The sequence below is a fragment of the Cyprinus carpio genome, unplaced genomic scaffold (assembly GCF_018340385.1).
Source record: "Cyprinus carpio isolate SPL01 unplaced genomic scaffold, ASM1834038v1 S000006607, whole genome shotgun sequence".
NCBI lineage: Eukaryota > Metazoa > Chordata > Actinopteri > Cypriniformes > Cyprinidae > Cyprinus > Cyprinus carpio.
Window position 1 is genome coordinate 9,088 of NW_024879250.1, and position 626 is coordinate 9,713.

The window sequence follows — 626 nt, forward strand, 5'->3', positions numbered from 1 at the left end:
TGGTGGAGCCGACAGTGGGAGGAACCAGGGGGAAGCTTTGACAGAAGGACTGGGCGACACCCCAAGGCCGATCGGTGCATGGCGGAACCACGGAGCGGGGCAGAGGACTCGGCTGGCCTGGAAGCCCAAGGCGGAGCTGCTGGCTCGCGTGCCTGAGGCGGAGCCGAGGATTCGGCTGACCAGGACGAAGATGGGGCAACCGAGGACAACAGGGAAACCGGAGGAAGGGAGGAGCCTGGTGAAGCCAAAGGGGTGGAGGGTCAAGGCGAAGCTGGAGACCCGGAAGTCCGTGGCGGAAGCTGAGCGACGACCGACCGAGGTTTGTCTGGATGGATGAGGGTGCCCGGAGGAGTCCTTGGGCAGACGGGCCTCGGTGGAGCCAAAGGGATGCAGAGCCGGCGCGGAGCTGGCGGGCTGACAGGCCGAGGTGGAGACATGGGTCTGGTGGTCCGAAGTGCAGTAGGGGACTCCGCGCAATCCTGAGCTGGTGAAAGGGAAGCCTCTTTGGGGCCTAACGGGAGATCGGGATCCTCTTCGGGGCCTAACAGGGGTTCAGGAGCCCTCCCTGGGCTTAACTGGTGTTCAGGAGCCACTTCTGGGCATGACGGGGGACCGGGAGCCCATCC

The 626-nt window shown here is 65.3% G+C and overlaps 1 protein-coding gene across 1 annotated transcript in view; it reads right to left on the reverse strand.

The window, feature by feature from the left end:
* Window positions 1-117: 117 nt before the first annotated feature.
* LOC122144167 (soluble scavenger receptor cysteine-rich domain-containing protein SSC5D-like) overlaps window positions 118-626 on the reverse strand; it is a gene marked incomplete at its 3' end in the record, with an annotated part of 6,615 nt that continues 6,106 nt past the window's right edge. The window contains exon 3 of the mRNA XM_042754874.1: window positions 118-479. Within this exon, the coding sequence (XP_042610808.1) occupies window positions 118-479 (362 nt within the window). The remainder of the gene's footprint in view (window positions 480-626) is intronic.